The 27790-nt window shown below is 41.0% G+C and overlaps 2 protein-coding genes across 2 annotated transcripts; one reads left to right on the top strand and one right to left on the bottom strand.

The window, feature by feature from the left end:
• Positions 1-787: 787 nt before the first annotated feature.
• On the bottom strand, positions 788-14770 carry BTF3L4 (basic transcription factor 3 like 4). The gene is made up of 6 exons (XM_083358687.1): positions 14639-14770; positions 11090-11153; positions 10282-10395; positions 9199-9400; positions 5877-5936; positions 788-2531 (listed from the first exon to the last, which is right to left on the bottom strand). Exons 2-6 carry the CDS (start codon positions 11141-11143, stop codon positions 2485-2487), a joined length of 477 nt encoding a protein of 158 aa, XP_083214813.1. The 5' UTR covers positions 11144-11153; positions 14639-14770; the 3' UTR covers positions 788-2484.
• Positions 14771-15662: 892 nt separating this feature from the next.
• TXNDC12 (thioredoxin domain containing 12) lies at positions 15663-26549 on the top strand. Its single transcript, XM_083359024.1, has 7 exons — positions 15663-15832; positions 20785-20845; positions 22478-22530; positions 23370-23443; positions 24524-24593; positions 24693-24776; positions 25502-26549. The coding sequence occupies exons 1-7, from the start codon at positions 15739-15741 to the stop codon at positions 25579-25581; spliced, it is 516 nt and encodes a 171-aa protein (XP_083215150.1). The 5' UTR covers positions 15663-15738; the 3' UTR covers positions 25582-26549.
• Positions 26550-27790: the final 1241 nt, after the last annotated feature.

The raw sequence follows: 27790 nt of genomic DNA, 5'->3' as shown, positions 1-27790 counted from the left end.
GGGATTAGAAGAATGTTTCTTAAAAGATTTGGAAATGGCCTGTCTTAACAATAAACTATTTATGCAAATTCTAATCACTGGACCTGTCTAACATATTAAGCTATGAACCTAAAGAAATACCTCAAAAAGAGGTTCAAATCACACCAACCGATCATATAAGAGTACAATCAATGAAATTCATACTTCAATTAATTAATCTTTCTGTAGCCTACTGCCTCATATGAAATATGTCAATACATTGCTACTTAATAAAAACATGATGAGGTAATTACTTGTTATGGACAAATGAGCAAATGAAAAATTACCACTACTGCATTTGTTCCCATGGTATCATAACTAAAATGCTTAATTTATTTCAGGATGCCGATAGCTCCAGATAAATAGCAAATGAAGTTTGGGCGATATAATCAAAATCTTAGAATGGACTATATTTTCAGTTATCAGTTTAATTATTTTATGTTATAATACCTCAGGAAAAGAAAGCATTACGTAATCAACAGTTCTTTCAATTTACAATAGTTTACATTAAATTCTCTTTTCCAAACATGTTAACTGCATTGTTATGAACTTTTAAATGACCATTATATTAATAAAAGTTCCTTACAAAGAGATTTCTAGATGTTCTCTTAGGGCAAAAGCAATGTAAAAAGTATATTTATCAACTGCATGTGTACATTCTACAGTAAGAGAATATTTGAGGCACAGTCGACGTACTATAATTAAACAGCTTGCGTATCCATATTTTGTTCTGCTGTTTGAAGAGTTAACACACATGAGGGAACATTACCTCCTTCGAATTATTTTATTAAGATCCACGTATTATATAAAATAGAACAAGAAAATCTATAAAATCTAGTGAGCAGTCCAGATGACATTACAAAATCTGTTTTGGGAAGTCAGCCTGATATTATAATGCTGTATGCCTCAAAATATAGTTGCTGGGTACATATATCAGCAGAAAAAGCAGATATATCTAAGGATTCCAAAATAAGCTGTGAAAAAAAAAAGCTTTTTCAAGCCGATTGGCCTCAGGAAGATTTACAATTATGCTTCATTGCAAAGTTTCTTTGAAGAAACCGAGCTTCAACTGCAAAGATTATATCAAGCACCTTTGTTTGAAAAGTTTCACAGACATTTACTGCCACTATTACCTAACAATTAGGGGTCATGTTTACAGAAGTGACTGCAATACAACATCAACCCACAATAGAATGCAGATAAATGTAAGGAAGGTTACCTTCAAAACTGATGGATTAGACCTTTGTGAAATGCTAATGCCAGTACATTTAGCTCTTTCCTTATGAAGTCTATAGATTCCAAGTTACATTTCCCGATTTTAGTGTCCAAAAGTAAAGAGTTTACCTGCTCTTAGGAGCAAAATTATAATAGATTATTATGCTTTTTAACAAAATAACCCGTGTATGACAATGCACTATTTTCTAATTGAAAATATGAACAGAAAAGAAGTGATAATCCCCTATCAAAGCAAAATAATACTACTGGAAAAGACACCCAGGCTAATAAATGTATTGCCTAGCTGAGATAAAGAGATCAAACCACGCACAGAATCTTGAAAAGGGACTAGCTGAAAGTAGTGTACCAAGAAAAAACACAAGGCAATGAATGCTGTAGAATGTATCCTCCAATCTTTATCTCAGTAAATGTAAATATGTGTATCACCAAGTTTCTTATAGAGGACAAGAAAAATTAGAGATGCAGCATTGATTGTTTGGCTCAACCTAGAAACAGGGTGTCTCACTGAAGACAAAATAGAGTATCTGGTAGCATGTAAACGCAACCCACGTTTATTATTAAGATGAACATGAGAAGAGCTTTTAAAAGTAAAAGAGAAGCTCTTATGTGTAATATTTTTAAAAGTTGCAATAAACATGCATACTGATAACCTATCTTTGGTAGAAATCAAAATCAAAAGGAGGCTGATGAGAAACTACACAAATACACCATCAGTATGGTCAAGTACATTTGTAAATATAATAGTTAATACAGAAATTAAAACCAAATGTTAAGTAATAAGTGGTATCCCCAATTTATTACTTTTTTCATTATTTTACAAGAACTATCTTATTGCAATAAAAAGTTTACTTTAGCCAAATTAAAGTTTTCTTTTATTTCCATTTTAGAGGGCGAAGGGAAAATCAAGATCTGCTCTCCAATTTCCTCAACTGCACGTTAAGCGACATACATACATTCACACACATACACACACACACACACAACCTTAATCTGCACTGAAAATGTCTTATTTTTTTTTGCTTTTTAACTGAAAAGGTAGATCCCGGAGTAAGTGCAAAATGCAAAAATCAACTGACAGGAAATGCTGAACAAACAGCATAATTAAAATACAAAATATTTTATATTATTGAACTATTAAACGGGTCATGTTCGCTGTTTTTGTAAAACTTTGGAACCACACAGCTGATTTCTTAAATCTAGTCCATGTCAACTTCCAGAACTATTAATGAATTAATTAGCTTCATTTTTTGATGCTTCATCAAAGTTTTCTACAAGATCTGGAAAAGATGGAAATATATAATAGGCTCAAAAACATTGTTATTAAAAATGCATTATTTAGAAGTTCAAAGTATTTATATATTAGCAAAATTCTTCTGTCTATCTGTAACCTTCAATGAATCAAGATAATTGAATCTGCCAACTTAAAAAACGTGAATGAAATGCAGACCCACATTACTCCTTGGAATATTTCAAGGATGCTCAAACCAGTTGTATTCACAAAATTGTGGCTGCTGCAGCACTGCTATGCTCAGTCACAGTCCCGTGACTGTGACTTCCAATACTCCCTGTCAGCTTCCTACAAGCAAAGTCAATAGAGAAGCCAGCAGTAAGTCAGAAGTCACGCTCTCTCCTCTGCTGCTGTTTTGCCTGTCCATGGTCATTCTTTTTTTTTTTTAAATTCCATTTATATCCCGCCCTTCTCCGAAGACTCAGGGCGGCTTACAAGCTTAGCAGTAGCCTTCATTCTATGTATATGCCTGCTTATTAGGGCTTTTCATACACACACACACCCAAGCGGCATTATTACAAAGTCAGCTTAATTGCCCCTAACAATCTGGGTCCTCATTTTACCTACCTCGGAAGGATGGAAGGCTGAGTCAACCTTGAGCCTGGTGGGATGCGAACCTGCACTAATTGCAGGCAGCTACTTAAGGAGGCATTAGCCCACTGCTCCACCAAGGCTCATTCTGCTTATCTGTTTAGTTAAATAAGTAATCTCTGAAAGAATAAGCCAGTGTGTCATGGATTGTGTAGTAGTGAAAGAATTAAACCTGTTTTAACCTCAAAACTTACAAATGCTTACATTTTTTGCCTTTTAAGGAATTATTGTAACATATTTTGGTGCATTAACCAACTTCCAATTGCTCCTATATTCAGACACTAAATAATAAAAACAGCTCCTAGATTCAATTCTGTTATGGAGCCAACAACATACAGTGGTACCTCGGTACTCATTGTTAATTGGTTCTGGGAAAGCACAACATGCACCAAAAGCAATGAGTACCAACCAAAATTTTCCCATAAGGAATAATGTAACAAGTCACAAAGCAGCCAACGTTGACAAGTTCTAGCTTGTGCATCGAGTACCAAACAATGACAAAATGTTCATGTCAAAATGCATTGAGTACCAAATTCGATAAGTTTCAAAGCAGTTGAGTACCAAGGTACCACTGTACATTCATACAGGCAGTCCCCAGATTAAAAATGTCCAATTTACAAACAACTTATACTTAAGAACAAGCTGCCTACTACAAAAAATGGCAAAGGGAATAATCCTGTGAACGGACAAACTGAAGCTACCCAATGTTTATTTAATGTACTATTTTTAATATACAGCCAGTTTTCTACAATTCATAAAAAATATTTCATAGCTTCAGTGGTTTGTCACCTCAAGAAGGAAAACACCACCTGCCATTTTTAATAATAGTCAGACCATTCATAAATTCAAGTTTTCACTTACATACAAATTTGAGTTAAATGGAATTTATTATAAAACTAAACTTGTTTTTAACCTAGAGACTTCCTGTACAGTTGCAAGGAAAAGTATGTGAACCCTTTGGGATTACGTGGAGTTTTGCATGATTTGGCCATAAAATGCCCTCTAAACGTCATGTAAGTCACAACAATAGAAAAACACAGTCTGCTTAAAATAATACTACACAAACATTAGCTGTTGTCATGTTTTAATTGAACATAAGATGGAAACATTCACAGTGCAGGGTGGAAAAAGTATGTGAACCTTTGGACTTAATAACTGGTTGACCCTCCTTTGGCAGTAATAACCTCAACCAAACGTTTCCTGTAGTTGCAGATCTGACCTGCACAACGATCTGGAGTAATTTTGGACCACTCCTCTTCACAAAACTGTTTCAGTGTAGCAATATTCTTGGGATGTCTGGTGTGAATCGCTCTCTTAAGGTCATGCCACAGCATTTCAATCGGGTTGAGGTCAGGACTCTGACTGGGCCACTCCAGAAGGCGTATTCTGTTCTGTTGAAGCCATTGTTTTGTTGAATTACTTGTATGCTTTGGGTCATTGTCCTGTTGCATCACCCATCCTCTGCGGAGCTTCAGTTGGCGGACAGATGGTCGTACATTTTCCTGCAAAATATCCTGATAAACTCTGGAATTCATTTTCCCACCAATGACAACAATCCGTCCAGGCCCTGAGGCAGCAAAGCAGCCCCAAACCATGATGCTCCCTCCGCCATGTTTTACAGTGGGGATGAGGTTTTGATGTTGGTGTGCTGTGCCTTTTTTTCTCCACACATAGTGTTGTGTGTTTTTCCCAAACAACTCAATTTTGGTTTCATCTGTCCACAGTATATTTTGCCAGTAGTGCTGTGGAACATCCAGGTGCTCTTTTGCAAACTTCAAACGTGCTGCAATTTTTTTTTGGACAGCAATGGCTTCCTCCGTGGTGTCCTCCCATGTACTCCATTCTTGTTTAATGTTTTCCTTATTGTAGATGTGTCAACAAAAATGTTAGCATGTGCCAGAGATTTCTGTAGGTCTTTAGCTGACACTCTAGGATTCTTCTTTACCTCATTAAGCATTATGCGCTGTGCCCTTGCAGTCATTTTTACAGGACAACCACGTCTAGGGAGAGTAGCAACAGTGCTAAACTTTCTCCATTTGTAGACAGTCTGTCTTACCGTGGACACATGAATATCAAGGCTTTTGGAGATACTTTTGTAACCCTTTCCAGCTTCATGCAAGTCAACAATTCTTGATCGTAGGTCTTCTGAGAGCTCTTTTCTGCGAGGCATGGTTCACATCAGACAGTGCTTCTTGAGACCAGTAAACCCAAAACAGGTCTGTGTTTTTAAAGGGCAGGACAGCTGTCAGCAACACATCCAATATCATCACATTGGTTGGAGTCAAGGTTGGCTCACTCCTGGCTCCAATTAGTTCTTGGAGAAGTCATTAGGCTAGGGGTTCACATACTTTTTCCACCCTGCACTGTGAATGTTTCCATCTTATGTTCAATTAAAACATGACAACAGCTAATGTTTGTGTAGTATTATTTTAAGCAGACTGTGTTTTTCTATTGTTGTGACTTACATGACGTTTAGAGCGCATTTTATGGCCAATTCATGCAAAACTCCACGTAATCCCAAAGGGTTCACATACTTTTTCTTGCAACTGTATTTCATAATTAGTATGTAGCAAAATTCTGTGTGTTTCTAAGAAGTACCTTTTATACATTGTGTGTCATACTGATGAAACACTTTTTTAAAGAAATCTCCATTCTTGGAACAGCCTTCTAATCTAATTGAATTAATTAATTCAAAAGGTCATGCAGCAAAAGATAAATTATTTTCAAATTAATCCAAACCTACCAGGAACATCGTCATCTTCCTCATCAATATCTTCTGATTTTGGTACTTTGCTATCCAACACTAAAAAATAAAAATGTTAATTTACTTCAAGAATTCACGTTGATATAGTTAATTATCTGGATTATAAAGTTGCTGTAAATTCACTGCTTGCTAAATGTGTCTATATGAACATTCTTTTCAAAATAACTTTTGATTGGGTTACAGGATAAGAATTTAAGTCCATTCTTGCTTTCCTGTTTCATTTATTTTGTTTTGCCCAACTTTGCAATTCAAATTACCGTATATACTTGAGTATAAGCCGAATTTTTCAGCCCACTTTTTGGGCTGAAAAACTCCACTTCGGCTTGTACTCCAGTCAACAAAAAAAAAGAACTGTCCCTTCGTTCGGAACAGGCTACTGAGAGAAGCTGCCTCGCCTGCTGCGCCCCCAACAACCGCCGCTGCCGCTTTCCCCCCCCATCGCTCACCCGCTGCCCCCGAAAATGCCGCTGCCGCTTTCCCCCCCATCGCTCACCCGCTGCTCCCGAAAATGCCGCTGCCGCTTTTCCCCCCCCATCGCTCACCCGCTGCTCCCAAAAATGCCGCTGCCGCTTTCCCCATCGCTCACCCGCTGCCCCCGAAAATGCCGCTGCCGCTTTCCACCCCCATCGCTCACCCGTGCTTCCCCATCGCTCACCCGCTGCCCCCGAAAATGCCGCTGCCGCTTTCCACCCCCATCGCTCACCCGTGCCGCCTCGAAAATGCCGCTGCCGCTTCCCCCCCCATCGCTCACCCGTGCTTTCTCTCCCCATCACTCACCCGTGCTTTCCCTCCCATCGCTCACCCGTGCTTTCTCTCCCCATCGCTCACCCGTGCTTTCTCTCCCCATCGCTCACCCGTGCTTTCTCTCCCCATCGCTCACCCGTGCTTTCTCTCCCCATCGCTCACCCGTGCTTTCCCCCCCCATTGCTCACCCGTGCTTTCTCTCCCCATCGCTCACCCGTGCTTTCTCTCCCCATCGCTCACCCGTGCTTTCTCTCCCCATCGCTCACCTGTGCTTTCTCTCCCCATCGCTCACCCGTGCTTTCTCTCCCCATCGCTCACCCGTGCTTTCTCTCCCCATCGCTCACCCGTGCTTTCTCTCCCCATCGCTCACCCGTGCATTCTCTCCCCATCGCTCACCCGTGCCGCCCCGAAAATGCCGCTGCCGCTCGCCCGCTTGCTCGCTTCCTCGCCCGGGGACCAGCACCAGCCAGCCAGCCCACCGGCGAGAAGCCCGGCCCGGAGGTGAGGGGAGGGAGCGGAGTCGCTCACCCGTGCTTTCCCCCCCCCATCGCTCACCCGTGCTTTCTCTCCCCATCGCTCACCCGTGCTTTCTCTCCCCATCAAAGATCCTTGGAAGTAATGGTTGGAAAAGTTTGCAAGTCTTTGGGAAAGTTCAAGAAGTGAAAGGAATACCCTCCTCTTGAAAGACCAGATAAGGCAGACAGGGAGATGAAGAGTTCAACCGAGTTTCCTCTTTTGTTCAGGCATCTGCACCCGCTGCTTTTAAACTCGCCGGGCGCTGCAACGGCACCCGTTTTCCCCGGCGAGTTTTCCCTACCTGGCCCCTGCAGAATCGCGGCGGCGCCCCCGGAGAAGCCTACCCCGAGGCTGCGGCCGATTTTTCTTTCTCCAAGACTCTGCCGCCCAGAGCGTTGTTTCTCCCCCTCGTGCGTGCGTGGGATGAGGCGAGAAACCAACAGCCTGCGTCCGTCTCTCTTTATGTATATTTCTGTATATATCTTATCTCGGGATCTAGACCTTTCGAAGGAGAAGGGGCGGCTGGAGTTCGTGAGTTGCTGTGGGACCCAAGGGTTGGGGGAAGAGAGATGGGAGGGAAAAGGGGAGAAACCTGCCGCTGGCTATTTCTTTGTCTGATCGGGGAGCCTGAACAAAAGAGGAAACTCGGTTGAACTCTTCATCTCCCTGTCTGCCTTATCTGGCTTTTTGAAACGCACCACTGGCTGCTCCGTCCAGAAGCCCAGATTCGGGAGGGCTGCTTGGCTTCCACTTGAGCCCATCTATGTCCGCGGGGGCCCCCCCACTACCCCTAGACCTCTGCCGCCGGCGGAGGCTGGATCCGCGCTCCGCAGCGGCAGGGCGCGGATCCAGCCGGTGGCAGAGGCTTGTGGAGCACGGATCCAGCCTCCGCCGGCATGCAGGCAAATCCTGCTAAAGGGCTTCCCCCCCCCCACTGGATCCGCGCTCCGCAAGCCTCTGCCGGCGGCAGGGCGCGGATCCAGCCGGCGGCAGAGGCTTGTGGAGCACGGATCCAGCCTCCGCCGGCATGCAGGCAAATCCTGCTAACGGGCTTTTCCCCCCCACTGGATCCGCGCTCCGCAAGCCTCTGCCGGCGGCAGGGCGCGGATCCAGCCGGCGGCAGAGGCTTGCGGAGCGCGGATCCAGCCGCCGGCGACAGAGGCCTGCCTGCTTCTTTCCGCTGCGGAACGAAGCAGCCTGCCTGCTTCTTTCCGCAGCGGAAAGAAGCAGGCAGGCTGCTTCTTTCCGCAGCGGAAAGAAGCAGGCAGGCTGCTTCTTTCCGCAGCGGAAAGAAGCAGGCAGGCTGCTTCTTTCCGCAGCGGAAAGAAGCAGGCAGGCAGGGCGCGGAGGTCCGGAGACCTGCCGACATTTGGGGAGGTTTGGGGAGGTGCGCGCGCACCTCCCCAAACCTCTCCAAACTTCGGCAGGTCTCCGGACAGCGACGGCTTGGGAGAGGTGCGCGCGATCCTGGAAGCACCGAAGCCTCGGCCGCGCGCAAGTCCTCGGTAAGCTCCGGGCGGTCACTTGCTTCGTGTCTCCTGAGGGAAGGGGGGGTGACTGGAGCGGGCGTGTTTCCTCGCCTGCTGGGCGCCGCGATTTGCCCGGGGAACGCGCGGGCCCCAAATGCCAGCGTGGAGCGAGGAAGCAGACAGCCAGGGCTTCCCCGAGAGCCGCGGCCACACAGGGTATTCCTGTGTATTCAGGCTTGCAAAATGGCGGATCGAGCCTCTGCTGGCGGCGGAGGCTTGCAGAGCGCGGATCCAGCCTCCGCCGGCGGTGGAGGCTTGCAGAACGGCGGATCGGCTTATACTCGAGTCAACAACTTTTCCCAGTTTTTGGGGGTGAAATTGGGGGTCTCGGCTTATACTCGAGTCGGCTTATACTCAAGTATATACGGTAATGAGCATAATTCAAGTAACTTTTTAATAGTTATTCTTTTGAAGACTTTTATGAAGTTATTACTAGATTTCATGAATACTTACTATAACCCAATCCCTTATTCTCTTTTTTATCAGTCATGACCAATATACATAGTACTTACCTTGTCTTGGGAACTGCTCCGCTAACTTTCGAAGACTTGTTAAACTATCGGCACCCAATTGGCTTAAAATGCCAGGTAACATTTCCGTGATTGGTTTGGCTTCGGCATGACCAGTAATTGCAAAAGTATTTGCTGAGAGTGAAGCCTGGACTTTTGGATTGTTGAAATGAATAACTGTTCCATCATCCTTTATCATATTCACCTGTTTTAAATATAGATTTATTAGAACTTATGCATATGGAGTAATATACCAAGGTAACAGAAACTTACATTCTTAGCTTGCTGACCTCTTTATTTTGAGCAATGCAAAATAAATTAGGATAATTCACCTCAAAGGCTTACAAATTAATACAACTCTACTCTGTCAGATTTGTTTTGTTGCATTTTGATTCTGCTAAAAATGTCTCATATGTTACTGATGCCTAGCGCTTCACAAAAATTATAAAAACTATTTGCAAAATTGTAATTCTCATTTTTTAAAAGAATTACTTTTCAATCTATTTCAGATTAATATAAGTATTCTTATTAACTGGATATACCCTAATTTACTTACATGTTCAGTGCTTACTTCTTGCCTAATTTAAATACTAAACACTATGTAAACATGTATTATCCATATTGTTTCTTTAGCACAATTTAACATACAGCATGAATGTAAAGCATGCAACTATTACAGATCTGATTCAATGCTATTTGCTATTCTTTATCTAAAATAAATTATAAGCAAAGGTTACCTTATATTGTTGACAGGTTGATTAAAACACCAATCATTTTAATGTATTCACTTCAAATAATAAAGCTAGAACCAAGGGACCTGTTTTCAGACTTTCAGAGACATAAGATATGAAGTCTATCAACCTTTAGAGTAGGCTTTTCTCTTACCGGTTCCCTCTCTCCCACAGATTTAAAACAATGTTGCATTTCAGAAATGAATCTCTGAAACAATCTGTATTAGACTACAGACTACCTGTCAACTACCTGTCAACTATTTCAACTACCTGTCAACTATGAAAACAGAACCATTACAATTATGAAGACTATGAAAAGCATTCAATACAACTTAAAATATTGATATTGACGTACCTCTTCAATGCCAGCAATATTGTTTACTGCCAATTTTTTGAGTGAACTCTGAAGTTTTTTATCATCAGCTGTTGCTGTTCTGTGGACTACCTTCTTCTTTCTACGAGCTGTACCCTGAGACACAAAATATACATACGTGAATTGTTTCAAAACTTGTCATATCTACTTACATTAAAAATTATTTATAAACTTTTTTTAATCAAAAAGGACTTACAACTACAATAAAATGCCTCTCAGCATTACATTTCGTAGGCAGGAACCTATTTCAAAAGATTTTTATCCAACTCAGTTGAAAATTCTAATTTATTTCTATTTTGCCAAAGCATCCCAATTATTACAGTAAGTGGTCATATGTTAAATGCATGTATACATGGTCTGTGTGCAGTCCTCATATCCCTAGGTAATTCTATTTACAGGGGCAGGCACTGTTTTTGTTGCTTTTCCATTAAACCTCAGATCATACAATCTCTTTATCTCATATAAGCAAAAATGCCACAAATGGTTGTTTAGGAAACATAACGTCTATTGATTTTAATATATAGCACTAGATCTTTCAAAGAGAAAATCAGTTCTGCTTTTAGATAATAACATTCAAAAGCAACTTGCATGTTTTTTCCAAAAAAAGGAAAAAGTCCATATTAATATGTCTATAACTGCTGAATAGATCAGGATGGACAACAGCCTGTGGAAAATAGAATTGTGAAACGTCTCTATTATATTAATATTTTGCACCTATATGTATATCCACCTACACAAATATATGCAGTAATTATACACTCTAGAATATTCCTATATTCACTATTCATACCTTTCCACCTATTCGGACCTGAGCCTGAAGTTTAGCCAGTTTTTCTTGATTCATCTTGCTTTATCTGAAAAATAAATATACTAGCTAGGCTTATGACAAATCCAGAATTCATTTTTAAAGAACTGTCTTTCAAAACATCAAGTTTATATATTTCAATATAATAAAATATCAGCAACTTACCAAAAATAAATCCATACTTATTCCTGAACCCAATTTATTTGGAGAAAAAAAAATGTGGCTGTCTTTTATCAGAAAGGGGAAAAGGAAGTTGCACACTCCACCTTCACTCCTAATTATCACCGGTTTTGCCCTGACACACTGATCTTAATATCAATGTTTGTTTTATCTATGAAGTGAATAGCACATATTCACTGATACAAAATAAAATAAAGGCACTAGGGAGAATATGTACCCTGTGAGAAAAGTTTTTCCTCTTCCTCAATGCAGTAGAACAGGGGTCCTGAATCCCAGGCCACAGCTCACTACCAGGCCTTGAGCTATTCGGAACCAGGCCACAGAAATGGCGGTGAGCATGCCCACACACATCCCCACTTCCATGAGCAGCAGGTGAATGCATACGCAAGTGCTCCAGGCTTGCACAACTGGAGCTGCACATGTGCACATGCATGTTTCCCTGTCACTTGTGCAGAATCATCCCCTCCCCCTCCAGTCCACAAAGCCAGAAAGGTTGGGGAACTCTACAATAGAAATCTATCACATAAAAATGGAAGCTAATCAGAATTAAGTCCACCTTTATCCACATATGTCCAGGTAATTCTAAATCATTCCTTGATCCTGCTACAATATTAAAGAAATAGAAAAGCATATGATCAGGATATGGCAACGTCAATGTAAATACAAGTTAGTTACATTGGTATTTTATCTTTTTACTATGAATTTTAGAACAGCATTTTAAGGCTCATAATCCCCTATGGTGCAAAACTTATAATAGTCATTTGTCTACAGCTATATGAGGCGGTGGCTCAGTGAGGGACGCAGTGGCTCAGTGGGTTAGGACTCTGAGCTTGTCGATCAGATAGTCGGCAGTTTGGTGGATCGAATCCCAAGTGCCGCGTAACAGAGTGAGCGCCTGTTACTCGTCCCAGCTTCTGCCAACCTAGCAGTTCAAAAGCACGTAAAAATGCAAGTAGAAAAATAGGGACCACTACAGTGGGAAGGTAACAGCGTTCCGTGCGCCTTTGGCGTTTAGTCATGCCGGCCACATGACCACGGAGACGTCCTCGGACAAGCGCTGGCTCTTCGGCTTTGAAACAGAGATGAGCACCGGCCCCTAGAATTGGAAACGACTAGCACACATGTGTGGGGGAACTTTTACCTTTTATATGAGGTTACCTTCAATAGATGGGAAATATGAATATATAATCCACAAGTTGATTCACTCCAGTAGAATTCTAACAAAATTTATATGGGTTTGAGGAAGTATGTGTAGAACTATAATTCTACAATTCTATAAAAATACAGAAAACCCATCAAACAGCCAGTTTTCTGTAAGTAGTTTCTATAAATAAATGTTTTATTTTCTATAAAACTATGTTTATGTATAGCGTATCATAAGAGTGTCAGCGTTTTACTTTTCATTATGTGGAGGGGTATTTATCTGAAATAAATATGAACAAATATTAACATCAAGGGAAGTCTTTTTAAAGATGACCTCCTGAGAGTCATATAGGAATAGCATGGAGTCATATAGGAATAGCATGGAGCCTTCCTCTACAATCTAACCTTTTCAAAAATGACTGACTTAACTGTTTCTATAAACTGTTAACTCTTTATTGTTTAATGATTATGTGAAGGCATACAGTACTTTACAAAAAATATATATCTATATATATATCTATCTATCTATATATATATATATTACATTTCCCCATGTTATATATAATACATTTGTTGTCACTCGTTTTCATGCTCTATCTGTGCCAACTCTTAGAATCTCCTGTAGTTATACCACATGCATTATTTCCCAGCATTGTTCCAACAAACCAAGAGTTAAAAATAACCAATTTCTGCACATAATCATCAATGAAATCATCCTAACATTAGTTATAATTTAGATTTTTATTCTGTGTTAGCAGTGATATGCCCTTTAATGCTAACTAAACATGCTGTTCTGTGCCTAGGGTAGCAGAGCATGTGAAGCTCCAGCAAGTTAAACCCTAGGGTGCATTTTTTCTCATTCTAGTATTAACAAAATGTCATATTCCACACCTATATAGAACTCTAAGGTAATAACTGACTTAAATCTTTGCAGAACTGAAATATCTGTAATTGAAAATGAGAACGTATTAGAAAGGGAAAGAGAAAAGGGCCCTACAAAATTAAACCCCAACTCAAGACAGCGAGAAAAAGATGTTCTCAGAAACAGGTAAAATAATTTCCTTTGTCAGTGATCATCAATCTTGAAAATATAAATGGATAGGAAGATGTATTGTATTGGAACAGTTTTTATTTTAATATTTAATTAAACCAGGGGCACATCTGTAACCAAAGTAAGTGAAACAAGCACAGAAAGTACTTGAGGGAGGGTATATATATTCTTCCTGCAAAATAGACATCTATTAAGAAGGCCAAGATCCTCTCTGCTTTGGAACCTGGCATGTCAAAGAAATCTAACTGCTGATTCGATGGCTAATTATCCTAGTCATGACATAAAGATTGATATTACTCACAACAATAATTAGCCTTATTTCATACACCTAATGACCTTTTTCTACTACCTCAATTTGTAGAAAGTAGAAAGTTTTGCAATACCCAGATATAATGCAAAGAAGAAGAAAAAAACAACACTGAGAAAAGACAGTAAAGACCAAATCGTACAAAATTAGAAATGGGAGTAGAAATAGGAGTAGGGATGAGGAGAAAACTAGAGACACGTGAAAGAATCTATAAGCGGGTTACAAAGCTGCATACTAACAACTCCAGAACCCAAAGCGGGGAAAAGTGGCCTGATGAAACTCCCTCTCCCAGCTAAACGAGGGAAGCTCCTGGTGTTAAAAAATGCTGGAGCTAAGCATTCAATCCTGAGGGAAAGAGCTGGAGGCAATCCAGGGGAAGATTTCTCCTTCAAGGAAGGAGAGAATGAGGTGCGACTTTGCAGGAAGGTGAGAGATGCTGGGCACGGAAAAAAAAATACTCATTCACTTCAGGGGTAGAAGAATCGCCACTGTTGTGCTTTAGAGAGCAGAGGTGGAGCCTGCGAAAGGTCCACGAGACAGCTCGCTCGTCTCGGGCTGGCGGCAGAAAAGGTGCGTTCACACGACCGGAAGCACATAAACCAACCCCGACAAAGGGAAAGCGCGAGCGGTCAGGCAAAAGGTCCCGAAATGCGAAATAAGCCAAGGTAACCGGGGCTTCGCCCGGAGGCGACTACTTGCCAGGCCCACTCTCCTCCCCCTCGCTCCTCGGCCCACCAGCAGCCCCTCCCACCGTCCATGGCGCTCTGCGCGCCGGCCAAGCAAACCACCGGCTTGACTTGCGGGGGTCGTGAGGGGCGCAAGAGCATCAGAGGGTCAAGCAGGAAGTTTTCACCTCAGTCCGACGAGCCTTCCAAAAGCAACACGCGGCAACAACAAGATGGCGGAGAGGTGAAGGGGAGAGAGGGGTCTGGACCAAGAAGGCCTGGAACCACGGGACCATGGCCCCGCCCCTCTCACCCAATTGGCGGACAAAATAAGTCGGGTGTATAAAATGGACGCCGGCAGACCCGCCCTTCCACGGCTCCGGCTTCGGGCAAGTGCACAAGGCTCTGGCTATGTACGACCATTGGGGGGGGGGGAAAGGGGGGGGAGAAAATACTTTCACCGCGATGGACGCTGGGAGTTGTGGTTTTCCTTAGGCATAGCCCACAGGACTCCATCGCTTTGTTGTTTTTAAGGTGCTGGAGCTGTTCGCACTAGCTGCTTCCGTGGAAGCCGGATGGCCGCGTTCTTTGAGATCACTCTTTCATGCAAAAGAATAAAATTTCAAGTTTTGGAAAGTGGCAGCGCAACATTTCCTCCTTTCTATCCCCCCCCCCGTATGCGAGAGTAAAGTCTACTCGGTAGGCAAGTAGGAACGTAAATCCCACCGAACACAATACGAAACGGGTTAGCGCTTCAAATTAGTGCAGAATAGGCTCGGTCATAATTTTCCCGGATAGTTTCACATAACTTAAAACTGGTTGCTGCCGTTCCTGAGCCCTTGATTCGAGTTCGGATTCCATTCAAAGGAATAAACAGCTCAGATGATATTCCGAACCTTCCCCCTCCCCCCTCCGCCAAAAAAAAAAATCTTGAGAGTTATATAGGTTGAATCATCCACTAAAGCAGGGGTCTTCAAACTTGGCCCTTTTGTGACTTGTGGACTTCAACTCCCAGAATTCCTCAGCCAGCCATGCTGGCTGAGGAATTCTGGGAGTTGAAGTCCACAAGTCACAAAAGGGCCAAGTTTGAAGACCCCTGCACTAAAGAGCTGGAGAACACTCTTTCTGTTTCCTTCAAATTTACCCCGGACTCACATCGAACAAATCCCTCCCAGCTCCGCCCCATTAGCATCACTTCCTTTTTCACGAGAGGGCTGACTTGGATTGATCGGGTTGCGCGGCGAGGCTGACCGGCGACTCAACCCTCGAGAGGAGTCGAGCTGCCAAAATGAGAGTTCACCTCGCATCGCTCTCCCCTCTCCTTTTTTCTTCCTTTTGCCACTGGTTCGTTGCGGCTGCAGCTGAAAAACCGCTTGGAAAAGGTTAGAAACACATTTCCCCCCCTTGTTTTCTTTTTATGCTTCTGCTTTGGAGGGGAAAAACTTGAACAAGCAAAAGTTTCCGCGCGGAGGGTTTGAACCTCTGCAAAAAAAATCTTAAGGTTTATCGTGTAATTCTTATCGCTAGAGTTGCGATCTCGCGAAGCATCGAGAGCAAATTTGCTACAGACCATGAGATAGTCGTTGAACGATTTCTAAGAATATATTACTGTAAATATAGTTCAGAGATATACCTATAGCATTTCTGTTTCCAAAGTTCAAGTCCTAAATTTTTAATCTTATTCTAAAGTGGTAGTCTAATGCACAATTTTGCATTTAGCTATTAAAGCTCTATTAAATGATTTCTTAGAGTCAGTTAGCTGTTTGCTACTAGTTAGATAATAAAGTAGGTAATGGGGCATGTCTTCTAATAATTTATCAGTTAAAATTAAACTGGATTTCCTTGTTCATATCCTGCTTTTTCTGCCATTGTATCAATTCTTTTTAGTGGATGATCAGGTGAGATGAACAGAAATGAATCTTATTTAAGATACAGTAGGAATAACCAACCTCTAATGGCCACATACACACCTTAAAGTGCCACTTATGTCTGCATAGTAACTTCTTTAAACTTTAAGCAAGAAGAGAGGAAATGACTGAGTCTATCCAGTGCTGCCCCACCAAGTATTATATTATTCGCTGACAAGTTACTCCTGGGGATTTCCGGCTGTTTGCCAAATATAGATTGAAGTATCTGAACTATTTTTAAAGTTTAGTTCTTTGCTTTTCCTGTTGCTTGATTATGATTTCTCAGGATGCTTTTTTCTATCTGACCATTTCAGAATAGGTTTACTTGCTTTGTAGAATAGAAACTAATGCAATACAACCCTCATAGAAAATAATGCACTGACAATTCTCACTGTCAGTGACATTTTTACACAGCTTCTGTATTCAGGGAGAGATGTGATACTTTCTTTGGGAAGAAAAAAATATAAAGCTAACATAACATTGGTTATTCTAAGAAAGGGAAGTTCTGTTCTTTGTGCACCTTGAATTATTCTGCAATTACCTAGCAAAAAATAAATGTTTTTACTCTGTAAGTAAGATTTGAAAACTATTCTAATTATATTATGCTTTGGGATAAGCAGCCCTGCCTGAGCTTCTCGATATCCTCTCAGGGCTGGTGATTGAGTTTCCCAAACTTATGGTTTTGGGAGACTTCAATCTACCATCCCTGGGAGGAGCATCTGAGTTAGCTCGGGAGTTCATGGCTTCCATGACGGCCATGGACCTGACGCAGGTAATTCATGGACCGACTCATGAGGGAGGCCACACCCTTGACTTGGTTTTCTTATCTGGTCGGTGGTTAGATGATCTTGGTGGGGGCTCCCCAATTGTTATGCCCCTGTCATGGACCGATCATCATCTCCTGCGGCTGGTCTTCCGTTTTGCCACTCCCCACCGTGGGGTTGTTGAGCCAACTAGATGGTTCCGCCCCAGGCGCTTAATGGACCCTGAGAGGTTTCAGGCAGTGCTGGGGTCCCCACCTGCCTCCTCAGCTCACAGCTCTGCAGATGCCTTAGTGGAAGCCTGGGAAAGGACGGCCACGGAGGCACTTGACCGAGTTGTACCCTTGCGGCCCCTGACCCGGCGCAGATCCCAATGGGCTCCATGGTTCTCCGTGGAGCTCCAGGAGATGAAGCGTCGGAGACGGGGCCTAGAGAGCGTTTGGAGGTCCAGCCGATCTGAATCCGACCGATTGCGACTAAGAACCCATATTAGGTCTTATCTCGCAGCGATGAGGGTAGCGAGATCTAACTACTTCGCTGCCCTCATCGCGTCCGCAGATAATCGCCCGGCCGCCCTGTTTAGGGTGACCCGCTCCCTCCTTAACCAGGAGGTTAGTGGGGAACCCTTGCAGGGGCGTGCCGAGGAATTTAGTCAACATCTGTCGGACAAAATCGCTCGGATTCGGACCGGTTTGGACTCCGACTGGGCAGTATCGGACGATCAGGACACGAGCGATCTTGTCAATGTCACCTGGGAGGAGTTCGATCCTGTAACTCCGGAGGAAGTGGACAGGATCATGGGGAGGCTGAGCTCCACCACATGTTTATTGGACCCGTGCCCTTCCTGGCTGGTTTATGCAGCCCGGGAGGGGACACGAGGCTGGTTCCAGGCGGTTATATCTGCCTCTTTGAGTGAGGGTAGTTTTCCCACCGCCTTGAAAGAGGCGGTGGTGAGACCTCTCCTCAAGAAGCCTGCCTTGGACCCGGCTGTTTTGAATAACTTTCATCCGGTCTCCAACCTTCGCTTTCTTGCGAAGGTTGTTGAGAGTGTGGTGGCGCATCAGCTCCCTCTGGTCCTGGATGAAGCGGATTATCTAGACCCGTACCAATCGGGCTTCAGACCCGGGTACAGCACGGAGACGGCATTGGTCGCGCTGGTGAATGATCTCTGGAGGGCTCGGGACATGGGATACTCCTCTGTTCTAGTCCTATTAGACCTCTCAGCGGCTTTCGATACCATCGACCATGGTATCCTGCTGCGGCGTCTCAGGGGATTGGGAGTGGGAGGCACGGTTCTTCAGTGGTTCTCCTCCTATCTCCTGGGACGCTCGCAGTCGGTGTTGGCAGGGGGGCAGAGGTCGACCGCGAGGCCTCTCGCTTGTGGAGTTCCTCAGGGGTCGGTCCTCTCGCCCCTCCTGTTCAACATCTACATGAAACCGCTGGGTGAGATCATTCGTGGTTTTGGAGTTGGGTATCATCAGTATGCTGATGATACCCAACTTTTCATTTCGACCCCAAACCACCCCAGTGATGCCCTCGACGTGATGTCCCGGTGCCTGGAGGCGGTCCGGGTCTGGATGGGGAGGAACAGGCTTCGACTCAACCCTGACAAGACGGAGTGGCTGTGCGTACCGGCATCTCGGGATATTCAGGATATCCCACCCCTCATTATGGGGGGTGAGTCATTATCTCCTGTAGATAGGGCTCGCAACTTGGGAGTCCTCCTAGATTCACAACTCTCCTTAGAAGACCATATCGTAGCTGTGACTAGGGGGGCCTTCGCCCAGGTTCGCCTGGTGCGCCAGTTGCGGCCCTATCTAGACCGGGATGCCTTGCGCACGGTCACTCATGCGCTCGTGACCTCTCGTCTTGATTACTGCAACGCTCTCTACATGGGGCTACCCTTGAAGACCACTCGGAGGCTCCAACTGGTACAGAATGCAGCCGCGAGAGTTGTACTGGGGGTCTCCCGATACTCCCATGTCACACCTTTGCTCCGCGAGCTGCATTGGTTGCCAGTTGTCTTCCGGGTGAGGTTCAAGGTGTTGGTAATGACCTACAAAGCCCTCCATGGCATGGGTCCAGAATACCTTGGGGAGCACCTGCAGCCGGCGTCAACTTCCCTCCGCCCAGTACGCTCCCACAGAGAGGGCCTCCTCAGGGTGCCACCGGTCAAAGAATGCCGACTGGTGGCCCCCAGGGGGAGAGCATTCTCTGTGGGTGCACCGGATTTATGGAACCATCTTCCGGTTGAGCTCCGGATGGCGCCCGATCTCCGCTCCTTCCGGCGCGATCTTAAAACCCATCTCTTTAAACAAGCTGGCCTGGCCTGATGGGACGGGGTGGGATTTTTATAAATGACTTCAATTTTAAATTTGTATTATTTATGGGCATTGTTTAATCATGTTTTAATAATTTTAATTTTTGTATCTAATTTTATGTATTGCCCTGTTCACCGCCCTGAGTCTCTTGAGAGAAGGGCGGTATACAAATTAAATTAATAAATAAATAAATAAATAAATAAGCATAATTTGGAATTTTTCATAAGCAGCCAATGCTGCGTATAGCTGTTATTGTAAAAACAGAGAGGTTTTCAAGGTACTGAGCTCCATTAAAAGCTATGTTGGAAGCCCTATATCCGTGGTGGTGAACCTATGGCATGCGTGCCACAGGTGGCACACAGAGCCCTCTCTGTGGGCGCGCGCGCCCTTGCCCCAGTCCTATGCCTTCCACTGGGTTTTATAAAACCTTTCCGCCTTAGGCCTCCGCCGCCGTGTGCAAAAAAAAAGTTCCATCAATTAATCAATTTCAACTCGCAGGAAAAAAAAATCTTGCTAAGTTGGAATTGATTGTTTAGTCCCACCCAGTCTGCTCCCACCCACTGTACCCATGCCCACCCAATGCGCCACGCCAACCTGGCACCCGATGATACATAAGTGGGTTTTGGGTTGCAGTTTGGGCACTCGGTCTCGAAAAGGTTCGCCATTACTGCCCTATATTGTTCTACAAATGTATAGAAAGTTATGTCACATAGTTTCTAATTTGTGGAAATAATAAGATGCATTTAAACTGTAATGCTATAAAAATTATCTAAAATAGCTTGTCCTAAAATAAGGGGTTTTTTTTTAATTGTGCAACTTTTTGTTATAAGTCTCTTTAAAACAAGCTTTCCTTTCATGTCACAAACTCTGTAAGTTTTGTAATATCATATACTTACAGACCTGTGCTGAGGCAATATAATTTTATGTGGAGTTTCACTAACTCAGTTCTGAAAGAAAGGACATAATGCAGTTCACAGTGAAAATATGAAATTGCTTACTATAGAGTAAGTTCGTAAGATTTCATGGAGTCACTAAGGACTTTCTGAAAAATGTCATTTGTGCTTACCTTTCTAAGTATTCGCACATGATAGATATTTTTACTTACCGTAATAAATGTTTTAAATCGGGGTCCTCAAACCCCAGGTCATGGACCAGTAGCAGTCCATGGCTTTTTGGTAACGTTGGAGGTGAGTGGGAGACAAGTGAGTGAAACCAAAAACATCCCCCCGCCCCCCCCCCCAGTCTGTGGAAAAATTGTGTGCCATGAAACCTGTCCCTTGTGCCATAAAAGGTTGGGGGTCGCTATTTTAAATCAGACAGTATATTTTCGCTCTCTCCTTCCAAGGTTTTGGAGATCACATTCACTGGAGAACACTAGAAGATGGGAAAAAAGAGGCTGCAGCCAGGTATGTTGTAATCTTAAATTATCTCCATAAACATGTTTTAAGTTCAGGGCTAGGCATAAAGAAAAGTTCAACTTCAGCATTCAGACCTGGAGGGATTTGGGAAGAAGGTGACTAAGCCTTGGAATGGAATCTAGCTGATGAATATCATGTTGTACAACTTCAGAAGTCTCCATTACTGTTAAATTATCATGTTTTCTAAGAGTCAAAAAGTCTGAGCAATTAGAAAATTATCTCGAGTAGAAACCTTTGTCAATGGAAAATAATTTATGCATTCATTTCTACTGACTCCACACCCCTTTCCTGGTGCAGTCCTTTGCACCATCTTGTTTTCCATTTGTGAACAGGAATAGATGGAAGAAGCACAGAAGAGTATAGAAGGCAAAGGAAAAATCTGTTCTAAGAAAATAATAGACTAATATGGGAGTAAACTTCAATTTTGGTCTATGGGATTTGATACAACCTATCATTTCTTTCAGAATGAAATATTTTATATCTAAGAACAAAAAACATATAGTATTGTCTGGAAATACAGCTACAATGGGATGTCCAACTTTATTTAAAATAGATTCTGTAACTAATACCTATGCCTGAAAGTAAGTATAAAAATTACCGTAAGTCAGGATGTTTAACCTTGCTGCAGAATAGATGTGTAGCATGTGAAGCTATTCGTGGTATTCAATGAACCATACAATATATGGGCCCAGATTTGTGTTGTCCTCCAGTGTTTTCTAAAGATAACTTCACCACCAAATATCGCTGCCCTACAGGAAGAATCTGGGCTTCTCAAAGACAGATTGAGTACCTCCAGCACTTCTCAGCTTCACCAACACTACCAGCTCCATCGTTGCTGATGCTGATTGTGCCCCACAATTACTTTTAATTAATGTGGGCTTTTCCTAAGAGTAGTGCAGATTTGTTCAGGCAGCTGATTTAGTATTACAGGTTAATACATGATGAGCTTGGAATTGAACTATGTGTTGATAACTACTTGAACTGTATTTCAAAAAAGGTTTGGAAATATTTTGACTCTTGGATCTGCTGAGCCCTTCAACATTGATTTGGCAAATTCGAATAATGTTCCTGATTTCTCTTGTCATTTGGGCCTGAAAAGGTTTTCATTTTCGTTGCCATGTATTTTGAAAGCCATGAAAGTCTACAAAGCAGTCTGGCTGCAGCAGCTGTTAGTTCATTTAGTTCACGCTTTCATGCTGTCCAGGGTGCACTATGAGGAGGTGAAGTAGCTTCATACTCCACAAAAAGAGTGCCAGGCTTTGAACTACCACATCAGCAATGAACAATCCTAAATAGGATTTGCACCTCACAGGGTATCTACCAGGACTTTCAGTATGAATGGGGTATAGTATCCTCCCCTCAGTGTGACTGCGAGGCCCCACATTAAACTGTAGATCACATTGTGACTGGCTGCAAGCTGAGATCACAGTATCTGATTTTTTTTTATATAAATGATGCTCCACTTCAAAGGTTAGATTGCCTAGACATTGTTAAAAAGATCTATGTTCAAATACCATATATTTTATTGGGTTCTATTAATCTAGTTGAAATATTAATTTATATTGCTTGTTCACATATGCTATGCCATACACTAAAATGTATATTTCAATATTTTTTTAGTGGATTGCCTCTCATGGTAATAATTCATAAATCCTGGTGTGGTGCTTGCAAAGGTAAGATATCACAGGCAATGCTAGTGACATTTCATGGAATAATGGTTGGGAAATTTGCAATGTTTGTGAAAACATGCACATGCAGGCAGTTCTACCTTAAGGACTGGTTGCTAAGCAACCGTGAAGTTTTCATAAAAAGCGTATTTCCCCGCCCCGCCCGCCCAAAAAAGTACAATCCAGTTTTGATGTGCAAATAGCCACACACTCCTCTCACAGTCCCATTGCATTTTGGGCACTTCACAACAACTCACTTTTATGGTTGCTTGCAGCATCCTCCTATCATGTGACTGTGATTTTCGATATTTTTTGCCAGTTTCCAGCATTTCTGGTTTCTAGCAAAAAACACCTACTGGATAAATCAGATTTTCTTAACAACAAAAGCTGCAGAAAAGGTTATAAAATTGGTTATGTTGATGTGGTGACCCACTTAATAACCTACAATGACCTACAATCATAATTCCAGGCTCAATTATGATTGTAAGTCAAGGACTACTTGGATTTTTACCCTCAATATAAGGTGTATACTGCTTTCAAACAGAAACTCCTGGGACTGCTACATTGATGAACTAACCTCAAAAACTAATAGGAAAGTAAAACAGTATTAATTTATGCTTCCATTTGCAGTTTAAATATGTCCATTTGTTCTATCTCTAAATTAGTATAAAAGAAATGTGGGTATTTAAGTAAATTATGATCAGATATAGCCATAGATTCCATCCCTAATTAGTCACTACTATCAGTACTGGATTCAGGGGGATCTCTGTATTCAACTTAGTCTAAATCCAATGCTGCTGTGTTTGCGTCTTTATTGATTAGTTTCACCTTTTATATTTTATTAGCTTTAAAACCAAAGTTTGCTGAATCAAAGGAAATCTCTGAGCTTGCCCATAATTTTATAATGGTTAACCTTGAGGTAAGTTTCTAGGATACTAAAATGAATATTTCTTTGAATGCTTTCTATATACTAACTAAAACTCTTGTATCTGTAACCTTCAATTGTGTGAAAGGAGCATCATAGTGCAAAACCTTTTCGATGAACATACCTCAGACGGGCTAACTGAAAGAATGCATCCAAAATGTAGGATGTATGACTTCTCTGGAATTGAAATTTCGCACATTTTGCAAAACATGACGTAAGACTTATCGTAAAGATCATTTTCTGTGATCTATTGCTGATGTTTGACTATGCCGTACAGTTCAGCATGGACTATTTTCAGAGCAGATACATCTCTGAATATTTCCCTTAATTTTGAAGAACTTTTCAAGTATATTAGAAGCTCTGCCATTGTTGAAGGCATGAGGGGGAGGGGAAGGAAGGAAGGATTGCAAGTGCTTACTGCCTGTTTCCCATAAGGAAACCCAATGGGGAAGCCAACAAGAAGTCTGAGGTTCCCATTCCAACTGATTTTTTTGCCAACCCAGGAATCATTGTGTTTCTCTGTTTATGTGAGGCAATATCTCTGAAATGATAACCCAACAAGTCACGGGTTTCTAGTTCATGGTGAAATTCATGTAACCAAAAACTTAGCTATAAAAGATGTCTGTTTCTGAAAAGAAAATCATTTATTTTTTGCATTGTGCAATCTCAAAAAGTATTTAATGCATTATTTAGTAAATAATGCATTATTCATGTCCTAAATTTCATATACTGCCATTTCTGTAAACATAAGAAGGATGTAATACGTTCTTCAGTTCAAGAAAAAGTTTTGAGTTTCAAAATCAAGATTAACTAAGGAATTATTTTAAGAACAGAAAGAATTGACTTACACGAAGACAAACTTTATTTCTTTTTGGCAAGTATTGTCTGCATTGATAGCACCAAGTCTCTTGGGTTTAAAAAATGATCTGAATATATTGTACTCGAACAGGGAGCATAGTAGTTAAGTATTGCTATGCTATTGTAATGGCCCTTCTGATTTTGATATACAGTAGTGATTAAGGGGGATTCATGCAGAAATAAAGGTATTTTTTTAACTTTATATTTTATTTCCAGGATGAAGAAGAACCTAAGGATGAAGCTTTTAGCCCTGATGGAGGTTACATTCCTAGAATTATTTTCATGGGTATGACATAAATGTGGTTATTGGTCAATTTGTATTGAAGGATAAAATTATGCCTTTCAGATTGCAGTCATCATTTTTTCATTAATCTCTTTTACACAGATCCCAGTGGAAAGATCCATCCAGAGATCATAAATGAGAAAGGAAACCCCAACTACAAGTATTTTTATACTAGTGCTGATCAAGGTATGTATGAATTGCACATAAATTGGGTTTTGGTAAAGGAGACTTGAATTATACAGTAGTGCCAAATAAGATTGACTTCTCATGGTGGGGGGGAGAGAAAGAGAGACATCAGAGCTTGTATTCTGAGGAACTTAACACTAAGGGTTCAAAATGTCTTAAGGAAAAAAAATGCCTTGAACAAATATTGACAGTTGGCATTCAAAAAGCCACAGAGCACCTGGATGCATATTTGGTACATTCCAGGACTCCTTACCTTGATATTCTTAAAATGCCATTTATGAATATTAATTATGGCATCTAATGCTGCACCATGAAAGGTTGCAGCCAGAAGTGGACATCAAAGATGTTGGGTACATAGAATCTCTTATACAGTTTAGCAAAACAGTAAATTGATTTTTTAAAAAATAAGAAAACTATATATGGTACTTGAGTGGTATAAAATTAAAAACTGGGTATATATTTAATAAATGAACGCAGCTGTAATTTTATAAAACTGCTTTTTAACAGACATCACTTTCAGTCCAAGATAAGGTTGACAGAAAAAAAGTCATAAAGAAAATGAATTGCATAAGAGCCATGACAGAAATATATTATGAACATGAAGTTGCTACTTTAAATATTGCTCATTTATATGTAGATTTTCTGCATATAAAATATAATTTTGCTCAGTTATTTTAATTGAATTGAACCAAGTACTAAGAATATCTTGTGTTTTAATATTGCAGTGATCCAAGGGATGAAGATAGCCCAAGAGAAGTTAACAGGGGATGCTTTCAAGAAAAAACATATTGGAGATGAATTATAATACCCCAAATATATATTTTGTATAGGCTCAGCATCTAAATTTAAATGTGCCCCTAACTTTTTTCATATAAAAATGTTGGTGCTCTGAAAAAAACACTGTAGATGATAAAACAGATGCTGTCTAATTTTCATACAGTAAATTCAATTAAAGTAATATGTCCTCCCTTGTTTACATTTATAGTAGAAAAAAATGGCTAAATACTTCAACAAATAAATGCTTCAACCTTAACTGCATGAGTAATCAGGTTTCAGTGGAATTTAAAGCCAAATTATAGGAACAAATACTATGTTGAGGGCATTAATCATAAAGATTTTTTAAACTATCTTACAAATAAAGCTTGTTCATTTTAGTAGATTTTGAGAAAAGAATATTTGGATTTTTTTTCTTTAACATGAATTTAATTCAGTGTTTCTCATCCTGGTAGTGCTAAACATATTTAGGATACAATTCCCACAATTCATGTTGGCTGAAATTATGGCAGTTATGCTCTTATGTAAATCGCCAAATTGAGTAAAATTAGAATCATATCTATGAGTCTCAAAAAATTAAATTGATTAAATGGATAAATCTGCTATAGAGACTATCCTAACAATGCAATCATATGCATGTATTGAATATTCCCAAGTATTAATTAGTATTAGTAACAAGAGTATTCCATGGGGTTATTCCCAAATACATTAGGATTATGGTATGTATAGCCTCATTTTCTTGCTTGCTCCAGGAATAGAATGAAACAAATGCTAATTACATGATTATGTGTACTTTTTCCTGATACAATTGCCTGTTACTTCATTTGGTTGATTTAAATGAACTTTGGTTTTTATGTATTTGTGCATTCATCTTTCAAGTTTTTCATCAATGGAAGAAAAAAAAAGTATCTCACTGAATGTTATGGTAGTTGCCTTATTTCAGCATGCTATTCTGTATTTTTGTACTGATGGACAATGAACAATAAATTTTATATTTAATTTTTGTTTATTTTTCCTTTCATTTTGAGAAAAAGAAATTATTTTCAGCATATGAGTTATGTTACTGAGGAGTGCCTAATTTTTATTTCCTTAAAGGTTATGCCTAGTCATATCTGTAGTTTAAAAATAGCTTTCTGTCCAATAGTGAAAATGCTAATGCAAAATTCTCAACGTTGAAGGACTTTTCTTCAGTGAAATATGGAGAACAGGTCTAAAACTAAAACTGCAGTGCGTGATGAGTTGATTTTGTTTTATGATGTTTTACCACAGCAAAAAGGGTTGTCTAATTTTTCTGCTTAAGGTGTTCCAATAACCTGGCTAATTGTGGAAATATATGGTGGGATATTTCTTACTCTATTTCAAGCAGTCATGAAGTGTAGACTCCCATTTTGTCATGAACAAAAAATGTTTTTAAAGGTAACGTAAACAGTAACAAGGTTCATATGCTACTTTATTACACAGGAACTGGTCTTTTTCAAGGGCATTTAATTCCTTGAATACAAGCTAGAAATACACTATGTACTGGCTAGAATTCAGTGGCATCACTCAGCTTTTTCCAACTAATCTGAGTTCCTGCTTAGTTTCTTGTAAGTAACTAGGACTGTAGATGTTCAGGAGAGAATATTTTGACAGATTATGTGTCATCAGTTTACCGTTGACTCTTAGGGACTACATAGATCACATCCAAAAGACCATGCTATTTGGATCTTGGATAAAGTGAACGAGGCAAGGTGTGTGAGCAGTAATTAACTTACATGTGCATTTCTTCACTCAAGGTTGTTGTAGGGAAAATAGGAGGAGGAAGGAGTATTGTGTTTGATCGCCACCCTCAGTTATTTACAAAAATAATGATATAAATTCTGCCATAATTTTGGTATCTAGTGCTCCTCTCAAATTAGCTTCACTGAGTTCTATTTTAAAGTAGTTTAAAAGTTCATTGACATTGCTTTGTGAGTGCTGACTAAATTCGAAAACAATTCAATTTGTAGGCATTGTGAATACACAGTACTTCAGTTCAGTACTTAAAATAACAACTTAATCTGATGCGTTTAATAAAAATTTTCCTATCCAAGATATCATTTCATGTTTTTAATCTTCTGTAGTTTAGCAGACCTCTATATATTGGGGAATAAGTTGATATTTTTGTCAAATGTGATTTTGCTGAGAAAAGTACATATATTTCAAAGCTTCTTTAAGCATAATTTGAACTCTACTGTTTTTCTGAAGGAACTTTTGCTTTG

Source organism: Vipera ursinii, assembly GCF_947247035.1.
Source record: "Vipera ursinii genome assembly, chromosome: 3".
Classification (NCBI taxonomy): domain Eukaryota; kingdom Metazoa; phylum Chordata; class Lepidosauria; order Squamata; family Viperidae; genus Vipera; species Vipera ursinii.
The sequence above is the reverse complement of the archived record's forward strand: the minus strand, read 5'-3'. Positions and strand labels throughout refer to the sequence as shown.